The 27,397-nt window shown below is 47.7% G+C and overlaps 6 protein-coding genes across 6 annotated transcripts; 3 read left to right on the forward strand and 3 right to left on the reverse strand.

Annotated features, from left to right (window-relative positions):
- Nucleotides 1-1,190: 1,190 nt before the first annotated feature.
- Nucleotides 1,191-3,281, reverse strand: GGS22DRAFT_4664 (Ran1-like protein kinase). Its single transcript, XM_047967150.1, has 2 exons — nucleotides 2,388-3,281; nucleotides 1,191-2,313 (listed from the first exon to the last, which is right to left on the reverse strand). The coding sequence occupies exons 1-2, from the start codon at nucleotides 3,073-3,075 to the stop codon at nucleotides 1,496-1,498; spliced, it is 1,506 nt and encodes a 501-aa protein (XP_047823673.1). The 5' UTR covers nucleotides 3,076-3,281; the 3' UTR covers nucleotides 1,191-1,495.
- Nucleotides 3,282-13,096: 9,815 nt separating this feature from the next.
- GGS22DRAFT_194182 (kinase-like protein) lies at nucleotides 13,097-16,636 on the reverse strand (the record flags this gene model as incomplete). The annotated part of the gene is made up of 4 exons (XM_047965466.1): nucleotides 13,097-13,760; nucleotides 14,271-14,639; nucleotides 14,693-15,594; nucleotides 15,649-16,636. 4 exons carry the CDS (start codon nucleotides 16,634-16,636, stop codon nucleotides 13,539-13,541), a joined length of 2,481 nt encoding a protein of 826 aa, XP_047823674.1. The 3' UTR covers nucleotides 13,097-13,538.
- A 445-nt stretch (nucleotides 16,637-17,081) lies between these two features.
- GGS22DRAFT_149279 (translation machinery associated TMA7) lies at nucleotides 17,082-17,991 on the forward strand. Its single transcript, XM_047959118.1, has 3 exons — nucleotides 17,082-17,422; nucleotides 17,496-17,585; nucleotides 17,648-17,991. The coding sequence occupies exons 1-3, from the start codon at nucleotides 17,401-17,403 to the stop codon at nucleotides 17,740-17,742; spliced, it is 207 nt and encodes a 68-aa protein (XP_047823675.1). The 5' UTR covers nucleotides 17,082-17,400; the 3' UTR covers nucleotides 17,743-17,991.
- A 372-nt stretch (nucleotides 17,992-18,363) lies between these two features.
- On the forward strand, nucleotides 18,364-19,681 carry GGS22DRAFT_183189 (HlyIII-domain-containing protein; the record flags this gene model as incomplete). The annotated part of the gene is made up of 5 exons (XM_047964062.1): nucleotides 18,364-18,757; nucleotides 18,940-19,091; nucleotides 19,173-19,384; nucleotides 19,465-19,470; nucleotides 19,543-19,681. 5 exons carry the CDS (start codon nucleotides 18,364-18,366, stop codon nucleotides 19,679-19,681), a joined length of 903 nt encoding a protein of 300 aa, XP_047823676.1.
- Nucleotides 19,682-19,920: 239 nt separating this feature from the next.
- Nucleotides 19,921-22,798, reverse strand: GGS22DRAFT_4771 (WD40 repeat-like protein). Its single transcript, XM_047967184.1, has 2 exons — nucleotides 21,255-22,798; nucleotides 19,921-21,203 (listed from the first exon to the last, which is right to left on the reverse strand). Exons 1-2 carry the CDS (start codon nucleotides 22,444-22,446, stop codon nucleotides 20,068-20,070), a joined length of 2,328 nt encoding a protein of 775 aa, XP_047823677.1. The 5' UTR covers nucleotides 22,447-22,798; the 3' UTR covers nucleotides 19,921-20,067.
- A 713-nt stretch (nucleotides 22,799-23,511) lies between these two features.
- On the forward strand, nucleotides 23,512-26,469 carry GGS22DRAFT_149289 (acetolactate synthase). Its single transcript, XM_047959119.1, has 5 exons — nucleotides 23,512-24,005; nucleotides 24,074-24,178; nucleotides 24,238-24,305; nucleotides 24,361-26,052; nucleotides 26,109-26,469. The coding sequence occupies exons 1-5, from the start codon at nucleotides 23,842-23,844 to the stop codon at nucleotides 26,165-26,167; spliced, it is 2,088 nt and encodes a 695-aa protein (XP_047823678.1). The 5' UTR covers nucleotides 23,512-23,841; the 3' UTR covers nucleotides 26,168-26,469.
- Nucleotides 26,470-27,397: the final 928 nt, after the last annotated feature.

Raw genomic sequence — 27,397 nt, forward strand, 5'->3', positions numbered from 1 at the left:
GGTTAGGGAATAGAATATTAGTTAGAAGGAGAAAAAAAAGGGGGGGACTAAATAAGATACGTACCTAGTCTGGAGACCATTTCTTGGCTCGGCCTTGGGACGGCCGTAGAAGCTAATGCAGGCTTGCGTTGCATCGACGGCAGAAATGTGATTATGAGAACAGAGCAATATGCAAGTCGATGCACACTTGCAAGCCCTGCCCTGGTAAAGTAAGGCGAGTGGCGTCGCCCGATTTGGTCCAATCAGGGGAAGTCTTGTTGGAACCGTCAGCCTTGACGCGGAGGTTGGTATGTTGAATGATCGTCAACATCGTAGGATGGCTTTGATAGATTCCGAAAGGCTGGAAAGAGGGCATTAGATGTTAGTGGGATGACCTGGACGTGAAGGGTTCGTCGTAGCGGTGAGATGAATAGACAACTACTGAGAGTTATTGGGTAAGTGTTGATGATGAGACTTCTCACAATGCTTCGAGTATCGATCACGAGGCACTAATCTTGGGCGCTGTAGTAGAGTTGAACTAGTTTTTATTTTGTGTGGTTATTGCGACTGTCCGCAAAAACATTGTATTGGGTTTTGGTGAGCCTATCGACGTTGTTCGTCTTCCTGATAGCTCCCATGAGGATCACCGTAGCTTGGTATCGGTGTCCATAGGTATAACGTATAATGTTGCGCCAACGGATGTCGTTGAAGCGCGGCAGGGTTATTGGCCCTTTTTCTCTGGTCTATTCAAATCCCATCTCCCAACCGTAAAACCGGTCTCGATGAACTTTTTCCCAGTGGCTCTCCGATTTCGAGACCCGAATATCCCGTGTATCCAAGAAAAAACGTTGGTATCATCCAAGCGAAAGTATCAGACATCCCATCCCCTTTCCTTGTAAAATGCATCCCGTGCAAAATGACAGATTAGAAAAGTAACAAATGTGTTGCAAATATAGCCTCCCTGCGTTGAACATCTTCCAGTTGTATGTCCCTGCGCCGTTTAACAATGCTTTCCTATTCAGTCCCGGATTGTAACAAGATATGGCTCCTTAGGTCCGTGGTCTTTAGGGGGTTTGGTCCTCATCTCACACAAATCATCCCACCAACTCCACGCTGATTAATAAAAATAAAAAAACAAAGAAAAGACATGATGTCGAAGTAAGTACAGGTCTGAAGGGAATCTGGCTCCAAGTTTTTGTGCCGCATACGCGCGCGCGACCTTTTTAGGCTCCATTTTCGGGTATAGATTTCCGGTTATATTCCTGTAAAAGATCCAATGGAATTTTTGTGCATTATAACGTAATATCAAGTTGAAATATTTTTGTCGAAGTAAATCCTTAAGTGTGTTTTTGGAGGGTCCTGTCCTGACCCGTGGCCGGGTTGTCCGTGGCATAATACTCGTGACCTTTAATTTATCCCAGAAACATGGCAATAGAAGCAACGCGACCTTGGGTAAAGGCGCCCCCCAGGATAGGGAGTACAGTTACGCATGATCCCAGTGTAGCTAATAGCAGCCCTAGAAGTTGGAGAAAAGAGGAACCTGTGGGTGGAAAGGAATAGAATGGTGTATGGGAGCGGGTTGGGTGTACCTATTCACTACTTCCCAAAAATACGGAAAGACGAATTTGGTTGGTGCGCAACTGGCCTGCACAGGAACTTGGACTGCGCAGGGTTGGCAAGGCTGACAAGGCTCAACAGTAGGTCCGGAGTACTGTGGCACAAATTCCTGTGGAAACATAACTTTGGGTTCCTCTGGATCATACATAACTGGCTCCTGAGCGGGGGGGATCTCGTCGTCTGCGATGACGAAGTCGTCCTCGTCAAGGTCGTCGATGGTCGAAACACTCGAAGTCAGGGATCCATCGTCGGATGAACATGTAGACTCCATATCGGAGTCGGTGGTGGTGGAAGAGGCGGGTGATTGTGGTGCGTCATATGCCAAGTCCTCAATAATCGCGTCTTCGCAATCAACGTATTCGATAGGCCCAGGTGAGGTGGGCGGGGTCGGCAAGACCTGCTGAGGAGCTGCCGTAGGAGATATCGTAAATTTGGAACAAGCGAGGATGCTGTTCCTAAGTTCTGGTAACGTAATTCTGTGATCAGGGTTGCGGGTAAAGATCCGTCCTAAGATATTGTTGAGTTCATCCGACAATGGTAAGATGGTCCTTAAGAAATCCTGACTCCTGGTGAAGGCACGGTATGTGGAATCTTCAAAAGAGGCCTGTTTCCATGGGTTACGGCCACAGGTCAAGTTCACCAGGATAACACCAAGGCTCCATACATCATTTGGGGCGCAGTAATAAAATGGCCTTCGGGATGACGGGTCCAGGCATTCTGTAAAAGTGAAGAGACTAAAGTTAGTATACCCTCCCAGAGTTTTTTCTTTAAGAATCCTAACGGAGTCCTACCTGGTGACATGTAAAAGGTCGATCCGCAACCGTAGTCTTCGGACCGATCAGATGAGGTAGCTAAGCCGAAGTCCGCCAGCTTCACCGTGTCTCCCCGGTTCGAAACTAAAATGTTCTCCGGCTTGAGGTCGCGGTGGTAGATGCCCAGCTTATGGCAATGCTCAACAGCGTCCAGGATTTGAAGGAACACGCTCTTGGCTAATTCATCCTTACCAACATATTGTCCTCTTTCCGTGATATTGAGGAAAAGGTCACCTTCCGGGCAGTACTCCAGGACAACATATATGCAATCCGGGTCGTCAACAATCTTGTGCATGGAAACAACGTTGGGGTGTGCCGAAGCTAGATAATGTAAACGTAATTCTCGGTGTTGGAATGAGATTTGTCGTTGATCCAGAGGAGAGCCGTCTGCGTTAAACTTGCTGAGCGTCTTTACCGCATACCGAATTCCTGTCTTGACGTCGACCGCGAGGTATACCACGCCATAGGCACCGGTTCCAATTATTCCTATTAATTGCAGGCTATCTCCAAGGAACTTTCCTAGTCTTGCCTCTGGGGCAACTGGGGTGTATCGAGGTTGGCAAACTGGCGGGATTGGGAGAGGTGACTGTTGAAAGGTGCACTTGTTGTTGTCGTAGGACGGCGATGCCGGAGGCGTGGGATATCCGTACGCTGCCACATGATGCATCGTATGCGACAGATTACGAGGTCCTCTCCTGGTAAGAAAATGCCGGGAAACTGGATTCTAAGAGTGACAGATAAGGAAAGGAATGAGAAAAACGGCCTTCTCTACGGGGGACAGCGTCCTTGAACCAAATTGCAAAGTCCTGGGTGAAAAATCCACGGTAAGTCCTGGGGCTGTACGCAATATATTATCTTCCTGGGTCGTCTAAGCTATGGCGTCGAGTCAACGGGCCATGGAATTGGGATAGTAATCGCCGTGTGATGAGCCAGGTGTCAATGGCCAAAGTCGTGTTAGTTTGAGGGAGTGTTTGACGGCGACGGCAATGGCGACGATGTCGAGGTTCGAAAGAGCTAGTGATATGGTGGAATGGCGGGTGAGTTTCTGTAATGAATGGAGGTAATGAATGATGTGAGGTTCAAGCAAGGTGCAAGCTGGGAGGTTGATGTAGATATTGGAGATAACAACCCGTTCGCCAAGGGCTTGAATTTGTTGCGTGTTTGGAGTGGCTCAAGAAGAAAGCCCCGACCACCCTAGGCTTGACTCTTCTACTTCTGCTAGGTATTTTGGTATCTGGTATCCTCTGTGTATTCTGTATTGTATGTACATTGTACACACACAGTCCACAGTCCACAGTCCACAGTCCACAGTCCACAATATGATCAATAGCCAGCTCATATCCCATGTCTGACCTACTGGTGCCACTTCCACACTTCTTCCCACACATGCGCTATTCTTGAAATTCGGCGCGCTAGCGTAGCTGTGAAGGCGGCCTGGCGAGAGTGGAGCGGTACAAGGAGAAGGGAGCAAGGGGAGGTGTCAAGGAATGGAACCAGTACCTTCTAGGGCGCTCCACTGGAGGGATGGATAACCCAGGCTGGACAAGGACCCAAGATCTTCGTGGCTCGTCGTAATATACGAGGACAAGGATTGTCTGACACACGAAAATAAATGGTCCACTCAACGGTCGAGGGTGGGCCACTGTCACCCTAACAAGAGCCATGTCCAATATTTAATACCACGCCTAGAATCCTAGTCAAGCTAGTCAGAGACCGAACCGAAGAGAAGGGGGGCGTGCGTGTGATCTCAATCCATAGAGAGTTGAAAGAACTGGTTCAGGCTGCTGACGGTCCACCTCTTTTCATCTCCTTAGTATGCCCTCCCTTTCTCTTACTGGTTGGGCGAATCGTCATAAATCGTCGACCCGTGACTCGCATGACTTTTCTCTTTGCTCTCTTTGCCATTGGAACGCCGGGCGGTTGGCAAGATCCTTGATTTGGCCAACAAGAAACAGTTCCCTTCTGATCAAACTTTGAAGAAAATTGTTTTCTATGATAGCACCTAGGGTCCTAGATAGATCCCGATCCAAGTTGTATCCTTTTTTTAGATTATGACTACTTCATCTTTATCCACTAATAGTAGATGAATCATTGCTCGTGAAGAAATCAATAAGAAAAAAAAGAGAAGAGGCGAAACGGGATGCGCTTGCGGCAAACTTTTCTCGTACGCACTGCGTATTGTACAGTACTGCAGTTTGTGGGTAGCTTTCTTCTTCAGGCCAAGGCCAGCATTGTGACTCTTGGAAACATTCTGAGGATAGGTAACGGGCGATCCGTGCTCCATCTACCCATCCACTATGCCCAGTATGCCCTACTCGCTCACTCAAGCAGTCCGCTCGTTGCCCCGAAGATTTTCGCAAAGGGAATGCATAATCATTCAGCGGTAAGGCAAAGTCTCCGAGACTGGTAATTCTGAATAGGAATTCGCCCAGTAAGCTTTCTGTTGCAAGAGATGCCTCGTGCTCCATTAGATCAATGCTGCATTGGCCAATGCTTGCCGTGTTGCAAGATCGGTGTCTCTGTTTTGTCGCACTCTTCTACTATGCTAGGTCCGTGAGAGAAACAAGCTGAGAATCTGCCCATATCGACTGACACAGGCTTCTAGCACTTTGCTATGTGTGTATGGTGTAGGTGTCTCGTATGTATGCACTGATTCAACTGATTCTCCGCCTCGTAGGCTGATGTTTCTTTCCCCTCTCCTTCTGTTTCTCGCAGATTGAGCCCGCAAAATGCCTACATACAGGCAGACAGGTACGTAAACAAACTGGCGTGGCTTTTGCACCTACATTACATATAGCACTATTTGTTTGTAATTTGTCTAAGCATATTTTGAACCAATTGCGGAGCATTCTCATGCTCTTGCAGTTCAGTAGTCTGGTATGCTATGCTGAGCAGAGAGGCAGAGTATCACTATTTTGGAATAGCCGGTTTATGCTGCCGCCTAACCTGCACACATACATACCCGGAGATCGCTAAATCAGTTGAGCGAGTATGTTGGTGGTTTGCTTTGTCTCTTCATATGAATTTGCCGCCAAAGATGAGTCGTTTGCTAGAAACGAGATGACGTCTAACGTCTAAGCCATCTTCTTTAGTTTGAGCGGCAAAGAATATCTTGTTTAAGGATTTGGTTTGGGGCCGCTTGTACCCGCGCGGTCAATCTTGCGCGACGCTGAGAATACTTTTTTTTCTTTAATTTTAAAAAAAGAGAAGAGAAAAAAATTTCGGCCGTTGTGATGCAGTGCCTGGGTAGCGACTGTCAACGAAGGAAGACGGGCACTCGCCATTCCCTCCCCGTCAGTTTCATTAATTTGACGACTGACTGACCGACTGATTATCAGAGCTGCAGTTTTCTGCAGAAAACTAACTAGTGGCGGTAATGCTACCGGATTCGTAGAAGGGCATCTGGGCACTGGTCGCATTGCAGCAAATGCACGAAACTGCCCAATGGCGCAAGAGCTTCCTTGTAGCATCCCGACACTCTACAGAAGATACACCCTAGGCTCTTCCAGGCTTGATTGGCTTGATTGGCTAGCAAATGTTGGAGGGTGTGGACGGTAATGAATCTAATGGAGCCCCAGCTTTTCGAGGCTGTAGACTTTGAAGTGAGGGATTATCTCCGAATCAGTGTGGGTGGTATTAAATAATTTCTTTGGTGCGGTCGTCCTGTCCGCATGCAGTAGCCTCGTAATACGGCAAAGGGATGAAGGATTCATTCGATGAGATTGGCCGGCGCCTTCTCATGTCTTGCCGAGAATGAGGCTGTCGGTCCAGGGCATTAGGGCCAACCATGGATCAGATACTGCCTATGTTCGAATCTAAAATGAGCATTTTGACATTGCAGTCCTGCAAGAAACGGGATGTTGATGTATGGGATGTAATCAATAAGCATGCTTGTGACGGAGACACAATAAGATAAAAAACATGTAAAAGTGAAGAATCATTAGATGAAAATGCAAAAAATAGTTAAAAATAGAAAGAAACTTTGGAACTTACTACACTCATAATAGAAGGTTTAAGGAATGAGATTAATTACTTGAGATACCTACCTAATAGGTTAGACAGAAAGCATAATAAAATCAGATCGGATTATCGGATTATCGGATCATCGGATTATTCTTAAACCGTATCGCATCACATAGACTGGATCTTGGTTTAGGTGGGTCCTTCGATGTTTGAACCAAATTGTTTCTCACGATGAAAAAAGAAGTCATCGGATACTCATGAGACAACAATAGCGAACGGATACGAATTCATCTTACAAACCTGTAACTCTCAAGACATCGGTTATCACCTTGACATGTATAGCCTTATTTACACGCGTCCAGCCTCTTGATAACAACCGCGTGATCTCATTTTGCTTCCTCGTAAAGACACTCATGATGAGACCATCCTCAAAACACCAACGACAAAAGGACAGGTCCGATAAAGGTGTGGTAAGAACCCGGGATGAGAAGGTACTGTAGCTGTGTGGTAGGTATGTAGGAAGGAAAGGAAAGAAAAGAGATTATCTCGTCTACTTGTCTACGCGTTGAAACTCACCGCCATGAGCCACAGTCTCGATCATATGGCTGATCCCATTCAACAACAGCCAATCTAGGCGATGTTATGCCACTTTCCCAATTTAGCCTATTCTCACCGCAACAAACGTCACCACAGCTTTGCATGAACTTGGTGAGCATGGCTTGCCTAGAACCGGTCGAGTTGATAATGCCTCTTTCTTGCGCCGCAGCGAATCAGATACGAGCGTACCAATCCCGTAGTTGACGGCAAACACTACTCTAGTATGAGTCGACACCCTTACATTCGGTTTTCACGAGGTGGCATGGTACATGGTTTCCAGAATACCGCCCTAATATTCGAATAATGTTTCAAACCCTGTTTTCCACGAGCCTCCACGGCAGCACGGTCTGCGGGCAACTGGCCTTTAGTGCGATCCCGAGACATGGAACTGGAATGATAGACATCACCAGTCATTTTTGTTGGTTATGTAATCCCCCTTCCCCTCCAGATCTGATGAAAGACCTTTCCCAGCTTCCGTACAACCATCACACCCGCTTAGACCACGTACTTCCTGGTCCCTGGAGTCTCAGCCTAACACTAACAAACCATACACCACCAAGCCTGCAAGCCTGCAAAGCTTACAGGACCCCCCTTGGCCTCAAACAAGATGCCTGTGATGGTCATTTGGCGATGGAGCCGCTAGCTGGTATTCTTACAGGGAACCGAACGCCCTACAGTAATACTCGGTCGTACTTCGTACCATATTTACTTGTATGCAACACGATAATCAATCTTCAGGACTCGATGTCAGCCCTCTTTCAGGAAGATGAACCGTGACTCGGAGTTTCGTCTAAGTGTTGGTACACAGATTAGGATATTTTTCCCGCGTATGACGAAACAGTAGTTAGGACTACGCATGACGTTGGGGATTGGAATTAGAATAATGGAATGGAATTAATAAGTACACAAACCGTACTATGTAGCAGCGTAGGTGATGGTGATGGTGGTGACCACTGACCAGGCCTTGAACGATCGGCCCTTGCCGTGTATCTGGTGATTCGGCAAGCCCTTCCTCCTGAAAGATCGTCACCGTGGAAGATCTCAATCAAGTGGACACCGGGTAGTGCGACGCTCCCGCCCTGAGCAGATTTGAATCTTGATTAATATTTTTTTTCTTCTCTCCTCCACTCTGTTATTACGTTACCGGCGCTATCCCCTTCATGTGCCTAGCGAGGGAGCAGAGGCCACCGCGCTTCTTGTGCCCATGTCGCACCGTTAGCGTCTGCTGTCGATTGCTCTTGATAGGCGGTGATGTATCCCGAGATATGCTACAATGAGGGAGGATGCGTCTGGGCTCGGTCATTGGATCGTGGGGTCCCCAATGGGAACTGCCCTGGCCGTCGCGGACCCCGTCCTCTTGACGTTGGGATCGTCGCCCGCAGTGTTCTGCCCCTCCCGTTCCCGGAAGAGTTCCGCCGAAGTTATTCAGTCTATTTCTTCTATTCTCTGCAATTCCTTACTATACTTGGTACTTTTCTGTGTTGATCGTCGAATTGTTCTACGCCTTTCCAAGCCTGCTAACCTGCTAACTTCCATCTTCGGCTTAGCACCGACTACTCTAGATCAAGGGGATCAAGCTGGATCACCGCTTCCATCATGCCCATCAATCCAACGATCTCAGCGATCTCTGAATGGACGGGAGTAAATAATGTGACTGCTAGTGTCGTAATCACCAATGTCGCGAATGAGGGTGCAGCGATATTACTACCCGAAAGTGAGAATCACAAGATGGTCCTAATCGCTTTCGCCGGGTAGACCGTTGCCCCCCCAAGGTACGAAGTGCGCTGCGCCTCATTTACGCCGGTCGTATATTTCGTTGTGTATGATGTCAGGTTTGTAGCCCTAAAGGACTTTGTTAGCTCAGCAAATCACAGGTGACAAAAGCAACATCATCACAATCGTAGTATAATATAATATTGCAGGTGTAAGGTGAGACCAAACATATGAAATTAGCATCGAAATCGTGTGCCATGGCCAATAAACAATCCCAAGAGTAGCCACACCTATCTATTTAAACACATTCTGCAAGGGCATGGTTGGTCTTTTTCCTCACCGACGTCATGCAAGGCCCCAAGCACCTGTTACAGCCGAGACGAAGCACACGAAACAAACAACGGCATCACGATACGTCAGGATCGCCAACTTTAATATATTTGCTGTGTAGCCTTTTGTGATGAAAATCAATAATCGCGAAAATGTAAGGAGAGGGGTTAAGGGGTGAGATTTCCTATCATAGTAGTTTCTAGGTAGCAAGTATCGTTGAGGCTTCAAAGATTCCCGACCGAAGCTGCAGGTCAGGAACACCAAGAATTGGGCGTTATATTAGGAGGCGGGGAGGATTCGATAATCGATCGAATACGGCACTCCGCCGACGTCGTTGCCGTCATGAGCGACTTGAGATTTACCTTCTCAGGCCGTGCCCGGTTGCGTAAGTGGATGCCGATCGGCAAGGCTCGCGGTCCGGTTTCCAAGTGCGTGTAATAATAACGACGAGCATTTTCATTGGTGTTCTTCAGATGTGTCGTCCTTGTTCGATGTGATTTCAATCTCAGCCTCTTTCTGTCTCAAACGTCCCTTGCTTAGCATACTGGCATATCATATCCTCTACTCTGTATCTGACCCCAGCCTTTTACATCACCTCTCTCGTCATGGATCTGGGGCTGGCGGAGCTTGACTCTCCTGCGTCGTTATGACTTACACGTACGCACGGCATATGCACACTTAGGCGACATAGCATAAGGAGTGGAGAATGGTTGTCTCTCCTGTGCCACCGTCTACGGACCCCCTTACTCACCCCCTCCGTGAGCTACGAGCCGGTTGGATCCCGGAACACAGTGGTGGCCGTACCATCTTCGACCCGCCGGCCGCTAGATCTGACATGTCGCTTGCGGCCGGGCACCGGCATGGAGAACCCATCGGGTCTACTACCATGGGGGAGGGTTTGGTGCGGGTTTCGGGTAGCCGCCGGTGATTATCCCGAACGGCTGGTGGTGTCACTAACACAGTACAGTACAGTAAGCCCAGCAAGAGCAACAACAGCGACAACAGATCCAACCTCATGGATGTAACCTCAGTTAGACAAAGCATCTTTTGTCTAACTCTCCAACAAACGACCTACATACCTATCAAAGTGGCTTTCCACTGAGCGCATATTTCGTACATTAGACCAAAGCGAGAAAGCTCCGCCATAAGAAAAGAAAAGGAAAAACTTGTTTGAAAAAAAAAAACATCATCACTTTGCCGTCCGTGAATCCATCCCACGAAACGAACGAACGAAACTTGCCGCCGGCTTGAGACAAAGCCGCATACATGCGTTTCTCCCGTGCGCCCTGCGAGGGAACGTGGCACAGCCACTGGGGCGGCAACGATATCAAGGCAATCTGTTGGTCCCGTCCACATATGATATGCGCATGTCGTGAAATCTGCGGCTCGGTTTTCGTTTGCGATCTAAGACCAAGTTTACTCACGTATAGTAGCCCGTCCAGAGGTCTCAAACCTTCCCGCCACGTTTTAGTTGGTAAGTTAATAGGCCGTTCGTACATAGGGTCGGGGCGCTAAAGGCGTAGGCCATACCTCGGCCTGGGCTTGGTGGGCGGCGGCCGCTTTACGTGGCCCGTACAAGGTAGGTAGTCACTGCGTGCATGAATCTGGGGGATATATTTAGAACCTTAAGATGTCCATTTGCTTTTACATAGGTATGTATCGATAGGATGTTGAAGATCCGGAGTGGAATACATTGCCGCAACTCCCCGAGATCGCATCGGTTTGGTGAGATCTGATACCAACACCTACGTCTGTGGTTCATCCTACGATGCCATCGTGTAGCACATGCGAGTATGTAGAAGGGCAATGTCGAGCCGCTATATGTGTTCTACCCAGCGACGCGCGTAACGACGGTGTGGCGATGAGCACAGCCTCCTAACACACTCCGGTGGCACTAACTTTCGTCCTGTCTCTCAACCCGCCCCGGACCACGGCAGCGAACCGAACGAACTTGGACGGATACTCGCATTGCATCTTCTCATCTAGTCTGGGATCCCCCATACATAGCATATTTACTACTCATACATGCCTATGTCCCTGCCCGTCTCAAAGTCCAGACCACTCAAATGCTGCGTAGAAAGATACCGGTGTCCAGGTAGTAGCCTATGTGGTTGCGCGGGCTGCCGAAGGAGGCTTGTGCTTGTGACGCCTACCCAACATAGCAGTAGGTAGGTACCCAGCCAGAGAGGTAGGTGATTCAGGGAGTTACCCAAGTTACTAAGATCTCACCAATTAGTCATCTCCCGAGCCTCTGTCTTCAGCCTCGGGAGCGTGGGTGTCACGGGCTGTAGTATAACCTGCACGAGTTTACCAATCAGATGCGGCACTTTCGTTTTCGGGAACGTGTCACCGCAGTCTTATTTCGCACACACATCGTACTTCGCAGGTCGCGAATAACGAAGCGTATGGGGGGCGCCGAGGGGCGCGAATATCAGGCCATCATGATAGACACGGCTAATTATAGCCAGGTCCAGTGACGACTTTCGTCTGCGTGTAGGAGACCGGGTTACAGGGACGGCCGATCACCTGTCACTTGACTGCAGGATCGCCCCCATTCCTCTTCCCTGACGCTGTGTCAAAACATATTTTTTCAATATTTTCATTCACTTTGATGGTCAGAAGGGATATGGTGGCGAACGGGCAAATTGCATGATGTGGTCAAATTCGAATCTGAAGATACTATTCAAGGTCTTCATTTCAGGGGGCTCAGTAACAGGGACAATTCCCGCACCAGGGCGTCCAATAACAGCGACAATACGGCAGTTAGTAGGGGGGTTGGGTTCCCTCAAATCCTCAACACTTCGCGAATCAGTTGATATAGTGCTCAATATGGATCACGCCCCTCGCATACGTCGTAGCCGCTCATAAGATTCCTTCCCGAGTTGCTTGGCTTAGTCCCACAAACGACGCAAGTCATCGAACTGAAAGGAACGGGCGGTTGGGTCTGTTCCATACTGCAATGAATTCCTGGCACCATGTTGTGCCTTGTTCATGCATCAACACTGGACTATAATCTAAGAGTCCTTCTGTCATGGAAACCTGCACTCCTACCCCCAACCGGGGCCATTGAAGCTGGCGCTCCCGAAGCTTAGTGATCCTGTCAGCTCAAGCAGAGTGGGGATCGAAATGAATATTAGCGAGTATGGGAGTAGGAGTAGGAGAAGACAGAGTGTAGGATGCTACCATTCTGACTACGGCTTGTTACAATATGACTTACATTGATGGATGGCCATTACGCGAGCATTATCAAGTGGCGATATACAGAGAAGCGACGTTAGGATGATATCGACACTTGACAGCGAAGCAATTGCAGTAGTCCTGAATATTCGTCCAGCATACCAAGTCTTTAGTTACCCCGAGTATCACAGAAAGCACAGAGTTCTTCCTTCGTCTAAGAATAAAGGAACAGAACATACCTAGTATCGTCACTCAACCACAGGCAAAGAACAACATCCAATATGTGACTCGACACTCCCCCATGATCATCACGTACCAGGCGAATCTTCAAAAGGGGCAACATAACGTTCAACAGCATAGTAACATCTCACACCAAGCCAACTTCTTCGCTGTCTAAACACGACTTCGTTTCTACACAGCCTAGATTGCAGGCCTCCTACCACTCGCCAGCTCGTAATAGCATCTCTTCACACATTCCACATATTCCACGAAACACACCAAACGATCCCATGAACCCGGCCGGAATCGAGCCGCGTGCCAGATATACAACGGCGTCATCTCGATCACGTCATCTCCAACATAACCTACCTACCCATCTACTCATCTACCACCAATTCCCAGACCCGCAGCGCAGGCGGACGGAAGGATCGGCCCTAGCAGGTCCCAACGTCTAGCACTAGATCCTACGCGCGGGCCTTGGCAGTCGTCAAACCATTAGGAAAGCGTGGTCTCGATCCTATATGGAAGCATTCATGCAGAGGCCCCTATCGAGGCCAATAGGAGTCTTTAGTGTTAAAAAATGTTGAAAAATAATAACTAGGTGGGCTTGAACATGGTTTACATACCGTTGGACGGAGTTGCGGCATTACCTTTACTACTAATTATGTAGAAGCGCCGTCCAAGTAGCATCGCGACATATTGATGAGCACTGATTATAGAAATAGGCGGCTCAGAATTAACCGGTTATTGTATTGTCCTCTATTCTAAATCAAGGCGGTTCGGTATCTATTACCCCCTTCCACTTGAATAGAGCGGCCTCATTCGGACCATGTAAAATTAACGCAGTGCCCCTAATGACCCCAAGCCCCGTGGATACAACACTATTTATAGAGGTGTTGAAAAGGCGCCACTCTTCTATGTTGTTATCGAAGCACCTTAACGCGGACCACGCATTCAAATTGAATGCTGCCACGAAAGCTCAAAACCATCTCGGTATTATTCCAAGAGTTCCAGTGGGATCTGCAGGGAAGTTTTGCCATTGCACATGAGATAGCTGGTGAGATGATCCGTGTATCTAGGATATTAATGCGCACCATTCTGAATAACCGTTCGCGGTAGACCCACATGACGCTATCTTGAGGGTCCGGCAAGCTTTGTTGTGAAAAAAGGGTGCTTCAGAGCCTCAGCTGGAGTAATCCTCTTGTCTGGGTTAAGCGTCAGACATCTCTCTAATAGGTCTACGAAGTGGTTCAGATCCCTAGACTCCACATCGTTCATGCCTCCGGAGGCGGCCAGGAGGCGAGTGCGCAGATCGCGAGTTGGCTTGACAACAGCCAGCGTTCGTACCGTTGTCTGCATAACCGTTAGTTTCCATGCCCCATGCAAACTTCTATAACTTTAGATATGATAAACGAGACGGGAAGGAAAACAGGACGCGGGGTTTGATCGGAATTAGGATCAAGCTAATGGATAGAGGTTGGTTGAGAGCGTCAGCTCGACGCCGTCAGATCCGGGGTAGCACTTATGTTGTAAGCGCATGGCATGCACTCCAACCTGAGACAAGCTATAGCTGAATGTGATCGTAGGATTCCACTTGGACTCGCCGATAAATTCCTAAATGTAGTAAGGTGGTGATAAACGTAGATGAGGGTCGCCGTGTGGCTGTCATCCTGAATACCCCGAATGCATTTGTTTTGATGTAACTTGCCTGCAGCTTGCAGCCGTGCCCTGACATCTATAGCCGGTTATGTTCCCGAAAGCGTTTACTAAACGCCGTATATAAATAGTAACATAAAGGCTCAACCAGATTTCTCCATTGGGATGTAAAGGAAATTATTTGCGAATAAGGGAATGATAACGTACCTTTCCAAGCGCTTTGTCCCTTTCATGGCTGATAAAATTACCAACCTCATCAAAGTGCATGTGAGATAATTCGCCGCGTTTGTACAGCTTAGTGCTAAACTTGCCACGGATCTCCATAATTGCTTTGAGCATTTGGTTGTTGCTGTCACCCGTAAATAGAATCTTGCCGGTGTAAAGCTCATACAACGTGCAGCCTATGGACCACATATCGACGGCGTAATCGTAAGGCATCCCGAGGATAATCTCTGGCGCTCGGTAAAATCGACTAATCAGGTACGGTGTGATCTCGTTATTCGCAGTTGCAGCATCAGATCTATCAATAGCCGTACCCAAATCACAAATCTTAAGGATGTTGCGATTTTCATTAACCTGCAAATAATTAGTAACGGCCTGGCCATAAGTTGCACTCTGGGCTGACTTACCAAGATGTTGTCCGGCTTCAAGTCAGCATGAATGATACTGCACTTCCGAAGATGAGCCAAAGACACGAATATCTGATGTGCATATGCGCGCGTTGCACTGAGATTGATACCGATATTGTTGCCAAACTTCCTCAAAACCTCTCTCAGGTTCAAGCTGAGATTCTCGAATGCTAGGCAAAGGTGGCCCTTGTGTTCAAAGTAACGCTCAAATTTCACAATGTGCTTACGATTCTCAGGGTCGGCCTCGTTTAACTTCTGCAAAATCGCGATCTCGGTAAAGCCTCCCTTCCTGAGAGCGTCGTTGTTTCGCATCATCTTGATGGCAACCAATTTCTTGGTTGTGATGTCTACAGCCCGGGCAACACCTGAAAACATGCCTTTACCTAGGGTTGCTTGAACCTGGTATCGACCGTCCATGATCTCGCCGATTCGAATTTTATAATATCCTTCCTTGTCGTCACCTTCGAGAATACCACCAGCATTAGCCTGAACAATGGCAACAGGAACGTCGCCATTGTCTACAGCGGGATCTAAGTGAGTAGGTCTCGGCGCAGCAAATTTCTCTTCATCAAACTCTTCAGCAAACATGTCGAAATCGTCATCCTCGTCTGTTTTTGGCTTCTCCGGTCTTTGCGGCTCATCTACCAGGGCTACCTCAGCTTTCTGGTCAGAAGGAAGCGTCTCTCCGTGAGGGCCAATATGGGTATGGCGGAGCTCGTCTCGTAACTCATCCTCTCTCATATCTACCGTAGGATCGTAGTCCGCCGCAGAAGGTCCATCTTCATCAGTACCTTTAAATTCGCCATGTGTGTTGATAAGTTCCTGGTCGCTGGATATTTCGATTGCAGCAGGTGACATCCCTTCTTGAAGACCACGGGCTGGAGAGTTTGGCGACGAAACAACTGTAGATAACGTTAAAATTGGATTGATCTGATTGAAAAGTGAGAGTTGCTTACTGGATCCAGGAGTATTTCCATCGACAGCCATAGGAGTGCTTGCTCGTGTTTGGCTACCCCCTGTTGATGAACCATTCGTCTTCTCCGAAGCTTGGAGAGCCTGTACTAACATTGGCGTGGCACCACGCGACGATTTAGCAAGAAGTTCTTCGCGACGACGTCGTCTGCGTTCTAATTCCGCATCTATGTCAACGGGTTTCTCCTCTTCATAGTCCTTCTCGGGCTCATGAGATCGAGTCGGTGGATTAGTAGGAGTAGTTTCTTCTGAACTACCTGGTGCACGTTTAGTCTTGTCTTTGCCAGTACCTGTAGTAAATGCAGGAGCTTGTCGCTCCGAATACTTTGCATTGTCTTGAGAATACCGAGGAGTGCCTTGCCTGCTCGACTTAACGCTTTCTACGCCATCCCTATCAGAAGCGCGCTGATATTTGCTATCATCACGACGAAATTGGCCACCCCGATTCCTATCGCCTCGTAATGGCCGGAATGGCGAACGAGAACGGTTTTTAGGACGCTTCTTGGTGTGTCGGTCATACTCTCGGCTTCGATCTCTTCCCTTACTACGAGATACATAATCTCTATCCCTATCGTCGTAATGGAGGCCGGAAGTTGATGAACGCGAAGGGGGGCGGTCTTCGTCTTCGTAGAAGCGCGAGCGGCGGTGATTGTCGGCAGCGTCTTCGTAATGGACGCGAAATCGTCTCGGATCCGCATCTACGCGGCCGCCACGATGCGAGTCGCGATCGCGATCATGATCATCGCGGGGGCGCTTGTGCCCGCGAGGAGAGCGACTTCGTCGGGATATGCTAGGAGGATATCTCGAGCCGTTTGAATACTCGGGTGATCTCGATCTTGAATATCTAGCTCGAGTTCTGTCGGCACGGTCAACATCGGTTCCTTCAAACTGAGCCAGTGAAGTTGCCTTCAAGTCTCCAACACCGTTCTCCACAATTTCCCCCTCGTCAGAACTGGCAGCGGGAGTTGCCATTTGTTGCTCACTATATTAATGGATGTAGGTATCTAGGAAGTACCTAGACGAATACTTCTGGACCTTTGGAGTAGGGGAATGTGTGTCAGCCACAAAAATCGTCAAATATTGGAGGTGCAGAATTGAGTCGAACCGTCAAGCGTCTTGTCAATTCCGTCGCATCATGAATTAAATCGTCGAAGTGTTGAAGGTAATGGTGGTGGCAGTGTACGGGTTACGTATATGCCGTCTGAAGAACTGGATAACGGGAGAAATGATCACGAATTAGACGTCGCGACGTCCTGTGGGGGGTATATGGATGTTGCTTGATCCGAAAATCATGAATCGGTTTAAGTGTTGAATTGAAATGATGACGACTTGATAAAACAACTCACGTTAGAAACATTCAAGATAGCAGGCGCTATTGACGTGGGCGCTGCCTGTGCACTGCTCGACGCCTTCCAACAGAAAGGATTTATGTGCCGCCGAATCCCGGTAGCGTGACTGCCAAGGTGGATCTTTCAGCAGAGTGGATCTAGTTTCAACGGCATTAAGTTGTTTTAGCGTGATTTTAGCGTGGTCCAAGCGTTAGACCCTTCCAATTGTTCGGCTGCCCCGCGGTCACATCTGCAAAGGTTTGGCTGATTGTTCTAGACTGGACTCTGACTTGTTTTTCTTTCGCGACTGCTTTTCCTTCCGTATTTTCTTGCGGATAAATCCTGTCTGGCATCTCGTACGAACCTACAATCAATTAAGACACCCGTGCGCAAATATCTCATTTCAAGATGGGTGGCCAGAACAGAGAAGGTACGCTGTGCATTCTTCCAGGATCTACCCGTGATTATCGAAGGCTTTTTGCTGACACCGATATTTTTGCTAGGCGGCAAGATCAAGCCTCTGAAGGCTCCTAAGAAGCAGGCGAAGGATCTCGATGAAGATGATAAGGCTTTCCTCGAGAAGAAGCGCGCTGGTATGTCCTTCTCGTAACTATTAACATATCGCTAATCACCAATCGCTAACCTGAACAATCAGACGAGAAGGCACGCGCAGAGATGGCCAAGAAGGCTGGTGGCAAGGGACCGTTGAACAGCGGCAACCAGGGCATCAAGAAGAGCGGCAAGAAATAAGAAAGATCCGATACTCCACATACCTACTCTACGGTTCACGGAAGCAACGAAGCCATGATGCTGAGAATATGGTTGCATACAGCGTAGGCGCTTCAAGGATAGACATTACTTTTCATATTGCTGCCGGGTTTCATGGGGTTTCAGGGAATATTTTACGCTATGACGCTCAATACACCAATCCATACACACGTCATTTCTTCTGATATGCCATTGAGACTTTCTCTAACAAAAATTCACATGTTTAGCCCGTGGTTGGATCTTCTATGTCTTTTCCAATGGCACTAAAGAGGATCTGTACCTGTATCCATACCTACTAACCTACCCACCAAGTGAAATCAGCTGTCAGCCCGACTATCCGAGGTACCTTAAACCACCAGATGGCAGAGAGCCACAATTGGCCTCTCAACAAAACTTCCTTCACCTTCACAGCCCAACAACTTTGGATTTCAGTTAAAATAAAACACATCCATTCGTTTAGATATGAATTGACAGCACTAGATTTTTAACTTATGCATCGACGAGATACAAGAACCCAGGAATCCACTAATTGAGACTAACCCACAACCCGAAAGTGGAAAGTGAAAAGCGCACCTACACAGCTAGTCAGGGACCACACGCATCATGACCGAGACAACCTCACACACGGCCTCCGGGCTCCGAAAACGGCGATCCTCCTCCTCGGCCTCAAAGCTCGCACACGCCGCCGCAGACGTAGAGCACAAGCTCGCCTCAGCGCTCCTCATCCTATGGGACGACCTGCCGTCCTGGCGGCGCGACAACCACTTCATCGAGACGGGGTACCGGCGCGACAGCAACAGCTACTGGCGTTCCTTCACCTCGCTCTTCTACGTGCACAACGAGTCCGTGAACATCTGGACACACCTCCTCGGCGCCCTGTTCGTCCCCGCCGCCGCCGCCTGGCTGTACCATGTCATCGCGCCGCGCTATGCCTCTGCCAACGCCTCTGACGTCCTCGTCTTTGGCTGCTTCTTCGCCGGCGCCGTCATGTGTCTTGGTATGAGCGCCACGTATCGGTGAGTTTGAATTGATCTATCATTTCCACCCTTACCCCCGCGCTTCGTGAGTTCAGGTGCTAATTTGCGAGCAGTGAGTAACCGGCGTCTTATTAGTCTCGTTTCTGCATGTCGTGGAAGTGAGATGTTGTGGATCTGTGAGAGCCTAACTCGTACTACGTAGATGCTATCTCAAACCACTCCGAGGAGGTCGCGAAGTGGGGGAATAAGCTGGATTACTCCGGTATCATATTTCTCATCGTCGGGAGCTATGTCCCGGCGCTTTACTACGCACTGTTTTGCCTGCCGAATCTGATGACGGTTTATTTGTACGGTGTAGGTGACCCTATTCTCTACGCCGGGCTACAAGAAAATCTGGCGCTAATCGATATATTCCTCAACAGATTTTCACTTTAGGTTTTGGCTGCGGCTTGGTATCCTGGATTGAACGGTTTCGGACACCACGCTGGAGACCCTATCGAGCGGCTATGTTCGTTGGCCTGGGAGTATCTGGAGTCGTTCCTATCTACCACAGCCTATCTGTTTATGGTTATCAATCGCTTGATGAGCGTATGGGACTTAATTGGGTTTTGTTCCAAGGGTTCTTGTACATCTTTGGGGCGTTTCTTGTGAGTACCTATATTCTAATATCCGTTTTCACCTTTCCCAATCTCGATGTTTTCATATTTACTAACTAAAGGTGCGTTAGTATGCAGTAAGTTGAAGGGATCTTATTCATATACGACGAGATACTAATACCCTTATTGGTTCGATGGCCTGAACGAAGCTTCCCACGAACATTTGATATTTGGGGCAGCTCTCACCAGTTGTTCCATATCCTGATCTTATTCGCCGCAGCATCTCATCTGACTGGCATGATCAAGGCTTTTGACTACCATCATAGCATTATGGCTGGACAGTGCTAGAGAAACCCCGATTTCGGAGAGATTGAAGACAATACATCGGTAACTACCTACCTAGGGAACTAGCTCCTTGGGGGCTTCTGAGACATGTGAGATTATATCAATCCACCTACGTAGGAGGCGTTATTCACAGCGTACTAATCATGCGTTCTTAAGCTCCAATCACAGATATAGATATGTTAGTGCGGAACATTGCAACTAATGGACCTCGAATGCTGCTAAAGGCGATGAATAGGCATACTAGGTCATAAAACGATATACCGAAATTAATAGCAAAGTGAGAACATCGGAAAGGAAGCTCAATTTTTGCTAAAGACGCCCTTAGGGCATCGGGTATCATCTATGCGATCGAAATTACTCGCGTCTGGACTGCCTATCTGGGCCTTAACTTAATCATCCAGCGTCATGTTTATATCTGCATCAGAATCTTCTTCCATCTCATCTTCATCATTAAGACCATCAGGATCACCAGCAGTTCCATCTTCCGGACCAAAGGATCCTGGCTGTCCTCGTTGCTCATGCGATTTTTCTTCATCATCTTCAATGCCGAGATCCATGATTCTTACCAATCCGGAACCCATTGCCGCTGCAGCCCACCAGCCGAATTCCGCATTTGGATTCCAAGATAAAGCCGTAACCCGAGTTAGGGGTTCGTGAATAGTAATGGGTCCCGGGACCATGGTGAAATTTTCGTCGTCCTCTCGCTCCGTATCGTCAGATGCAGGGCCGTCATCTGCTTCATTGGCCTTTTCTTTACCCTTTGCTTTTTTGGCTCGTTTGACTCTACTTTCCTTCGCAACCCTCACGCCAAGAGGATGTATATTTACCTGCGGAAGGAAGCCGTGGATGATGCGGCAGGTTCCACGCTGCGAACTTTGCTCGTGGTTGTCAGTTGCTGCACCTGATGGCCGAGGTGCACAATACTCGTGCTGGAAGATTTTTAGTTTGTGCGTCTTGTCCCTATGTGATGACATTTTGCGCAAGACGTTGAGAGCCCAAACAGAGCCATCTGAGCTTCCAGCAAGGAGGTATGGATGACACTTTCCGAATGCAAGGCACATCGTCTGCCCCTCAACGGTGCATATATGACGAGATAGAGGGAACACCCGAGAGTGTACGAATGAAATAGTCGAAGTTCCTGGAAAAGATGTGGGCCATATAGATGCGAACCCTCTTAGATGATCATTCCACACAAGGGTATTCGGCTGAAGAGAAACTACAGGATTACCGTGATACGTCTTCTCGGCGGTCGGTCGATTTAGATCAGTTAAGGTGAACATTCCACCCATCGGCATCGTTGCGACTATAAATGAGTTAGAAGGGTAACCGGATACAATGTCCATTATAGGGCTCCCGTGGACAGGGTGACGCATCAGAGGTAAGCAGGGCGAAAGCGACCATAATACTACCGATCCATCCGAAAGAGCCACAGCAATCCGATTCATATTGCACCAGGTGAAACAATTGATTTCCACGGTGTGCTCTTTAGGGGGCCTGATAGTAACCATTGGGTCTTGCAATTCCTCTGTGATGGTGTCAGCAACTCTTTTTTGCGAATAGTATCATGGACACTTACCAAATGTTCCCTCACTATCTTTCCCTGCGCCAAGATTGACCTTGATAACCCTTAACGTCCCATCACCACATAGCGCAGCCACCAGAGCTATGTTGTCCTCTATTGAAAGAGGGACGGGGCACCACTGCATTCGCAGCGCCCTTCCCCAATGAAAACATAGCGCTTGGGCTAATTTTGGAGATGAGCGCGCCGGTCGGAGAACCCCTTTATTGTCCTTTTCCGCTTTGAATCTCCAAATTTGAATAGTTCCTTCCTTCATATCCGACCCCTTTGGCATATCATCAAGGTTTTTATAATAAGCCTGGTCTGAATATGGTATAGTTGCCATAGCTAGAAATTGATCGACTTCTCCTTTGATGGGAGCCCATCCCATAGAGAGGACGATGCCTCCCACATCAAGTAGCCAACCTCCGCTCCGTACTTCATCATCACCTTCGACTTCGATCGGTATTCCATAATCAGAAAATGGTATAGATTCGCCTTGTTTGATGCGGTATTCCTTCTGGTCCGACACATGACCAAGCAAAACACCCATGTCGCTCTTGGCCTGTGGAAGAAACCATCGAAGCGCCTTAGTCTCGTCGATTAATGTCGATGTCTGTGGCGTATTTGCCATAGATAGATATCTTAAATACCAACTGCGAAATTTGTCTTCCATATCCTGGGCGAAATTGTCAGGCATCCAGCCATTTCTTGCCATCTCCAACTGTTCAGACCCCAATGTAAGTTTAGGGGGAACGAGTTGAAAATTGAACCAGAGGTTCATGAACCCGTTAAATATTTCCCTACGATTATCCATCTCGCCGAACCAGTAATCTACGAGATGGAGTAATCGTGTCCACCTCTTTACTGGGCCAACATACGTCCTCGTCCATTTCTGAGATGGATCTGTTGGATAGGGCTCAACTTTGCTGAACGATTTAGTTGCATTTGAAACGGCCCATGAGCGCCGGTTCTTCCTCCGTCTCGATTCGGATTTCTTGCCATTGTTTACTTCGAAATCAGATGAGTCTTGGGGGTCAGCACCATGCTCATCTTCATCTAGTGGCTGCTGACGCCGTGTGTCCACTACGAATTCTTCATCAGACGACTGGCGGCTTTGGTTTACTGTGGTTGATTGTTCGCCATCAGAAAGATCTAGAACAGTACTGGTGTTGAAACGTTTCCTTTGATTCGATTTTCGGAGACGCATTGTTTGGGATTTGAATGATTAAATCGTGAGTGTATCACCTCAGATGAACTGCGTAAAAAGGATATCCTCGGCGACATCCACAGTAGATTCTGTGTGGATTGACGCACTCATAATACGTCTATCCGAATAGGTATAATATTTGGGTAGATTCCTGATCGAAATCTTATCAAGCGTTGATGTGAAATCGCGATGACAGCGTCCGTTTGTAGATGAAATTCTAGTGGGGAAAGGGTACCGAAAGAGTTCTAATGGGTTTGTTTAAGGTAAATCTGATTGGCTGGAGGGGAAGCTTTGATTGAAATTGATTGGACGCCCTGACGTCGCACCAATTTTACATGTAGATAACCAGCAGGTATTCTATAGCTTCATGTTGAATAAATTTATTATTACAACGTTGAACTTTTACAATTATCTAGGTAGTTTATTGTTGCAATTAACAATTTACATATTTTAATAGTTGATTATATATATGAACAGCATTAGGTAATATTCTCGAGTTTAGTAGTCGGAAACATAATTCTCCTTAATTAAATATTTAGTCTGTATGCATTTAATACCTGGTGGCAGGTGGTAGATAGTTACTTAGGTACCTAGCAAGTCGTGAGACTCACATGCGAATCCATTTAACCCCGTCTTATCGTTACACAAACTTCGAAGACATGTATCGAGTCGAATTGCTATGTGCTTATCCATGTATGTAGACAATTCACGAAGTTCGTAGATACAGCGTAGTAATTCAAGATGACGTTTTCAAGATACTTCTAAGTTAGTTTGAGGGGCGAGGTTGGATCTGACATCGAAAAAAAGTCAGATGTTACTGGTCGAACAGCTTGGGATAAATATCTGCTAAGGTTAGATTTATGTGTGTAACCAGATGTTCCAGACCGCTAGAAAGGAAGTTCTGTGTCGGCTTGTGGGGGCCAATCACCAGATAAATAAATTTTCGGGATTATGCCGATATCGCCAATTGCCACCGAACGACTGGAAAGTGCACCGTTATTGGCATAATGCTACACTGTTACAGTGGCGGCTACAACGAGGGTTGTGCAGATGCGGTAGCAATGCAGGACACGGACCACTTACATGGGCAACCCTTGCAATAACCCCACAATCTTTGTGTCTATTTTTTTGTGTTCCGCAGTCGGGTCAATCAAAATCGTTCGGTGACTCTTCGATCAAAACCTTCATCGCATTTTCTTGCCATTGATTAATTACCTGACCTCATTGACGGTACTGGAGAGTAGAGTCTGGAGTATATTTTGCGATTGACTGGTTTTGGTTGATTAATACCCCAAAGCAGTCGATAGTATCCTCCTCCCCTCTTCGATCTTTCTTTTTCTTCACTTCCCTTTTTCCCAATCTCCCCTCTTTTACACCTTTTTCACCCTTACCACCATGCTTCGTACCCGACAAGCCAGCCGAGCCGTCAGGGCTTTGGCTCAAACCTCGCGACGGCAACGTTGCTCTTTTACTACCTCGCCAACTGTCTCAGCTATCCAGGTCAAGAAAACTGCGCCGAGTGCCATTAGGAATCAGGCTACTTCGGCCCAATCAACTGCGTATGTGATATAGGATATTTCTGTCTTCTCGCCGACGTTGTCATCAATGCTAACGTGACAAACTATAGCCCAGCTAGAGAGGCACCTTCCCCGGCATTTAATACTACCAGCGCAAAAGACCAAAGCCATGTTCAACCCTTGGTCAATCCTCGAAATTCTGAGATGGACGAATCGTATGCACTATCCCTTTTCTACTCCATTAGAGTGTAGAAAGTTGACCAAGAAATTCTAGTTTCGTTGGAAAGACTGGAGGAGAGATTTTCCACGAGATGATGCTTCGAAGAGGCGTTAAGCACATATGTATGTTTCACATCAAGTCCGAAAAATTCGGGACTGCATCTAATGTGCACCTTAGTTGGATACCCTGGTGGAGCTATCCTACCGGTGTTCGACGCCATCTATAACTCGAAACATTTTGATTTCATTCTACCAAAGCATGAACAAGGTGCGGGGCATATGGCTGAGGGCTATGCGCGAGCCTCGGGAAAGCCTGGTGTGGTTCTAGTAACGTCAGGTCCAGGCGCCACCAACGTAATAACTCCGATCCAGGATGCCTTATCTGACGGAACACCCATGGTTGTTTTCTGTGGTCAGGTTCCTACCACTGCTATTGGCAGCGATGCATTCCAAGAAGCAGATGTCATTGGAATATCGAGGGCCTGCACGAAGTGGAATGTTATGGTGAAGAATATTGCCGAATTACCACGAAGAATCAACGAAGCTTTCGACATTGCGACTAGTGGACGCCCAGGCCCCGTACTCGTCGATCTTCCCAAGGATGTCACTGCTGGCGTTTTGAGGAGAGCTATTCCCACCGAATCAGCTCTCCCGGGCTTACCGAGCGCCGCGTCACGCGCCGCCATGGAGGCTACCCAAAAACAGCTCCAAGCATCCCTTCGACGAGTGGCTGATCTAGTGAATGTGGCTAAGAAACCTGTAATTTATGCCGGACAGGGTGTTGTTTCGTCAATTGGCGGACCGGAGGTTCTCAAGGAACTCGCCGACAAGGCTTCGATTCCGGTTACCACCACCCTTCTTGGCCTCGGAGCTTTCGATGAGTTAGACGAAAAGTCGCTCTACATGCTTGGCATGCACGGCTCCGCATTCGCAAACATGGCAATTCAAGAAGCCGATCTGATCATCGCTCTTGGTGCCCGTTTTGATGATCGTGTCACTGGCAACACTGCCAAATTTGCACCCGCTGCTAAGGCTGCTGCAGCAGAAGGCCGAGGTGGTATCGTCCATTTTGAGGTCATGCCAAAGAACATTAACAAGGTTGTACAAGCAACCGAAGCTATTGAAGGCGACGTCGCCGAGAACCTACGACAGCTTCTTCCTAATATCAACATAAAACGAATGCAAGACCGTAAAGAGTGGTTTGACAAGATTAACTCATGGAAGGAGAAATGGCCCATGCACGCATTTGAGCGTACCGAGCGACCAGGGATGATCAAGCCTCAGATTCTCATCGAGGAGCTCAGCAAGCTAGCAGCTAACCAAAGCAAGGACACGATCATCGCGACAGGTGTTGGCCAACATCAAATGTGGACTGCACAACATTTTAGATGGCGACAGCCCCGATCCATGGTTTCATCTGGAGGTCTTGGCACCATGGGATTCGGACTTCCCGCCGCCATCGGCGCCAAAGTCGCTCGGCCAGACGCTCTTGTGATTGATATCGACGGCGATGCTTCGTTTAACATGACCCTTACAGAGCTGTCTACCGCTGCGCAGTTCAATATCGGCGTCAAGGTTATCGTTTTGAACAACGAAGAGCAGGGAATGGTTACACAATGGCAAAATCTCTTCTACGAAGACAGATACGCGCACACGCACCAGAAGAACCCCGACTTCATGAAACTATCCGATGCCATGGGTATCCAACACCGAAGACTCATCAAGCCCGAGGAAACCGTAGAAAGCTTAGAATGGCTTATCAACAGCGAAGGCCCCGCTCTCTTGGAAGTAATGACGGACAAGAAGGTGCCTGTCTTACCTATGGTGCCTGCAGGGTCAGGTCTACATGAGTTCCTTGTATGGGACGGAGGTAAGCCTATTGTTACCCCCTTTCTAACATGATTAGTCAGCTAACTTATAAAACAGAAAAGGATAAGAAGCGGAGAGAGCTCATGCACACCAGAACTTGCGGTTTACATAGCTAAATGTGTCTTCGTCTTTTTTTATTGCATCGGCAGTTGGCGGGATGTTTTCATGTGAGAATACCATCGGGGAGAGACTTGAGAAAGAAAGAAATAAGGGGGCCATTATAAAAAGGCTGCATCTGGTGAGGAAAAGGAATCGAAAAGTGCATTTCGACCTCGCATCAAACGAGCACATTGGGGAAACATGGCGAATTAGTCGGCGTTGCTATCGGTACATGTTGATCGTCACTGTGTATATGTATTTTGATTTAATGAATCCGATCTCGAAGTTTTCGAGAGTCACACTTGACCATGATTACTACCAATTTCCGCGATCCAATCAGTTTCAAATTAATAGTGCTAATGACTACGTACCCCGGCCATCGACTACGCTTTTGTCACGACATATGCAGCTATTCTATAGCTATTTTCCTCCTATGTTCTCTCTTCATATTAATATCACGTGATACCCTCCATAACTACCCCTATGTTGTGCTTATCTAATCATGAGGCAGTCGCTGTGTCGCGAGCCGTTGAATAATAACATTCTTCATTCTTCACGGGAATCATTACTAGATTGTCGTAGGAATTGCCGAATTTGATAGTAGTCAGCTAGTAAATGCCTCATGCCGCGAATATAACATACCTTGGAAATCATAGACGCCCCCTGAAGTAGTCCTGCGAGAGAATGGCATTGCCTCCACTCAATACCCAGGTATTTTTATAGAAATATTTTTTCTTTACGTAAAAACATTTTATTGGTAATGGGGGGATATATGATAATATAGACTAGAATTAGAATATTAGGTAGACAGCTGAATACAAGAGAGATATCATCGAAAAAGGAGACTGTGCGAGTATTGATATTCTTAGGAGGTGCCTACTTAAACTGTTGAATGAGTCACGGGTCCACTGAGGACAGGTGGTCAAAGAGTACTGTGCCAGATGGAAATTAAGTTTTGTCGTCCACCAATCTCGCCGTCGATTGGTGCATTGTCCAACTGAGATAGGCAGATAAGTATAAACAACAAACGGATTTCTAACAGCGGCGAAACGAGCCTCGCAACAGCTTGGCGTAGTTGGTAATCGCCTCAGACACGGTACGAATTTCAAAACTCTCAAGGTCTTGGGTTCGAATCCTGGAAAGGAACCGCAAATTAAATACCCTGAGATTCTGCCATACGCTCGCAGCCTCTAGAGACGTGTTTTCCCTCTAGTTGTTACGAGGCGCAGATAGGGGGCGCAGTAGCT

This window comes from Annulohypoxylon maeteangense (assembly GCF_022496945.1).
Source record: "Annulohypoxylon maeteangense strain CBS 123835 unplaced genomic scaffold GGS22scaffold_1, whole genome shotgun sequence".
Classification (NCBI taxonomy): Eukaryota; Fungi; Ascomycota; class Sordariomycetes; order Xylariales; family Hypoxylaceae; genus Annulohypoxylon; species Annulohypoxylon maeteangense.